The sequence below is a fragment of the Numida meleagris genome, unplaced genomic scaffold (genome assembly GCF_002078875.1).
Source record: "Numida meleagris isolate 19003 breed g44 Domestic line unplaced genomic scaffold, NumMel1.0 unplaced_Scaffold1069, whole genome shotgun sequence".
NCBI classification, from domain to species: domain Eukaryota; kingdom Metazoa; phylum Chordata; class Aves; order Galliformes; family Numididae; genus Numida; species Numida meleagris.
In genome coordinates, this window is record NW_018362856.1 from 3,190 (window position 1) to 5,918 (window position 2,729).

Below are 2,729 nucleotides of genomic sequence, written 5' to 3' on the forward strand. Positions count from 1 at the left end.
CACCACTCCCCCACTTCCCACAGGTCCCTACACCCATTGGGGACCCCCCCACACACCCCCACATCCTTGAGTCTCTGCCATATCCCTTAAGCTACAACCCCATCTGCCCCTGACCCTAGGGCCCCCTCCATCCCCTGCAGACCCACGGGGACCCCTCCCAGCCCCCACCCCACTACTGTGCTTTTTTTTTGGGGGGGGGGGCATGACCACGACCCTCAACCACATCCTCACTTCAGGACCCCACCAGGACCCCTTTGGAGGCACCACCGAAGCCGGGGGGGGGCCGAGGATCGCACTGAGATTCCTCAAGCCGATCAGAGGAATGTGTAGCGCCCGTCCCCACCACAACTGGGGGCAGTGAGGCTGTGCCCCCCCTGCCGCTCACCGGTTGAAGAGGTGGTTGTTCACTTTGATCTTGGAGCTGGCCTTGAAGTCGTCGGGCAGCAGCATGACGGGGGGGGGCACCTGGCTCAGCTCGTTGATCTGCGTGGGGGCGGGGGGGGAGCGATCAGACCGGGCCCTCCCGGCCCTGGGACCCCCCCCCTCAAGTGGACTCGTTAATCCCCGGGCCTGGGGTCAGCGCATACGGGGGCGCGGTGAGGGGAACCGGGGTGAGGGGGAGGGGGGCGAACCCGGAAGGATTCCAGGGCCGGGGGGGCCCGGTGGGCCTGGGCTCGGTCCCGTTAGTGCCGGGCCGCACCTGGTGGTTGACGCCCCAGGCCAGCACGGCCAGCAGCGGGTCGGCCGCCCGCGGCACCTTCACCCGCTGCGGCACGAAGCGCTTCTGCTTCTTTTTCGTCTTGGTGCGCGGTGCCGCCGGCCCCGCCGCCGCCATAGCCGCCCGCTTCCGCCCGCCCCGCCGCGGCGACGGAAGCCGGCTGCCGGGGACCGGAAGTCGTCCCCCACGCGCACGCCAATGCAGCCTCAACACGCATGCGCTGAGCGCGACGGCGGTCCCTGAGGTGATGTCACGCGGTGGTATCACGTGGTACCTGGGGCGGTGCGCGCCCTAAAAGTGTCCGGGTACTTCCTCTGTGCTCCGTGCTCTCCTATGGGGTTCCGTGTGTTCCTACAGGCGTCTATGTTCTCCTGTAGGGTTCCGTGTGTTTTCTACAGGGTCCTGTGTTCTCTTGTAGGGGTCTATGTTCTTCTGTAGGGTTCCATGTGTTTCTGTAGAGTTTCATGTGTTTCTGTGGGGGTCTGTGGGCTCCGGTAGGGTTCTGTGTGCTCCTATAGGTGTCTAGGTGCTTTCTATACAGATCCATGTGCTCCTATAGGGTCCTGTGTACTTCTATAGGGTTCTGTGTTCTCCTATAGGATTTTGTGTGCTTTCTGTAGGGGTCTGTGTGCTCCTTCCTTGGGGGTCTGGGAGCTCCTATAGGGTTCTGTGTTCTACAGGATTTTGTGTGCTCCTATAGGGGGCCATTGTTCTCTTATAGGGTTTTGTGTGCTGTCTATAAGATTCTGTGTGCTCCATTGGGGGTCTGTGTTCTCCTATGGGGTTCCTTGTGCTCCTATAGGAATCTGTGTACTTTCTATAGGGGTCTGTGTGTTCCCATATGGGTCCATGTTGTCCTACAGAGTTCCATGTGCTCTCCATAGGGGTCCATGTGTTTCTATATGGGCCCAGGTACATCCTATTGAACTCTGTGTGGTCCTATCTCCATAGGAGTCCCAGTGCTCCATAAGGGGGCTGTGTACTCCCTGTATGGAAGGAGCACACATGGGCTCTGTACAGGGGTCCGTGTGGGCGCCGTGCTCTCTGTAGGGCCCTGTGTGTACCCTATAGTGGCTCCATGCACACCCTATAGGGTTCTGGGTGCTCTCCATAGGGGTCTGGGTGCTCTCCATAGGGCTTTATGCTGTCCCTATAGGGGTCTGGGTGCTCCCCATGGAGCTGGGGCCCTCCTCATATGGATTCATAGGCTCCCTATAGGGAGTGTGTGCTCTTTGGGATCCGTGTGCTGTCTATAGGGCCCTGTGTGTTCCCTATAGGAACCCTATGAGGTCTGTGTGCACCCTATGGAATCCTATAGGAGTTGCTGTGCCCTCTGTAGTGTGATGTGTTCCCCACATGGGTCCCTATAGGGCTCCTTGCTCTCTCTGTAGGGGTCCATGTGCACCCTGGGGTGTCCACGCAATCCCTATAGGTGCCTGTGTGCTCTGGATGGGGATGCTGGCTGCTTCCTATAGAGTCTGTGATTTCTGTACAGTGTCCTGTGCCCCCCATAGGCCCTGTGTGCCCCCTATAGGCTCCGTGTGCTCCCCATAGGATGTCCTGTGCCCCCTATAGGCCCTGTGCCCCTTATAGGTCCCATGTTCTCCCTATAGGGCTCCCTGTGCCTCCTATAGGCCCTGTGTGCTCCTCATAGGGTGCCCTGTTCCCCCTATAGGCCCCATGCCTCCTACAGTCCCCATGTTCTTCCCATAGGGATCCCTGTGCCCTTATAGGCCCTGTGTGCCCCCTATAGGCTCTGTGTGCTCCCCATAGGGTACCCTGTGCTCCCTATAGGCCCTGTGCCCCCTATAGGCCCCATGTTCTCCCCATAGGGCTCCTGTATGCCCCTATAGGCCCCGTGTGCCCCCTATAGACCCCCTCCAAGGACCCCCCATCCATCTCTCAGCGTCTCAGCCTTTATTGGGTGGCTCCAGCGTGGCCCCCCCCCGCAGTGGGGACATGCAGCGCGTGTGGGGCCGGGCGTGTGGGGGAGGGCACTTGGGGTGGGCAG

The 2,729-nt window shown here is 60.6% G+C and overlaps 1 protein-coding gene across 1 annotated transcript in view; it reads right to left on the reverse strand.

The window, feature by feature from the left end:
- Positions 1-833, reverse strand: part of LOC110390440 (phosphatidylinositol 5-phosphate 4-kinase type-2 gamma-like) — a gene marked incomplete at both ends in the record, with an annotated part of 4,012 nt that extends 3,179 nt beyond the window's left edge. The window contains 2 exon segments of the mRNA XM_021381762.1: positions 386-483; positions 701-833. Of these exon segments, the coding sequence (XP_021237437.1) occupies positions 386-483; positions 701-833 (231 nt within the window).
- Between the last annotated feature and the right edge of the window lie 1,896 nt (positions 834-2,729).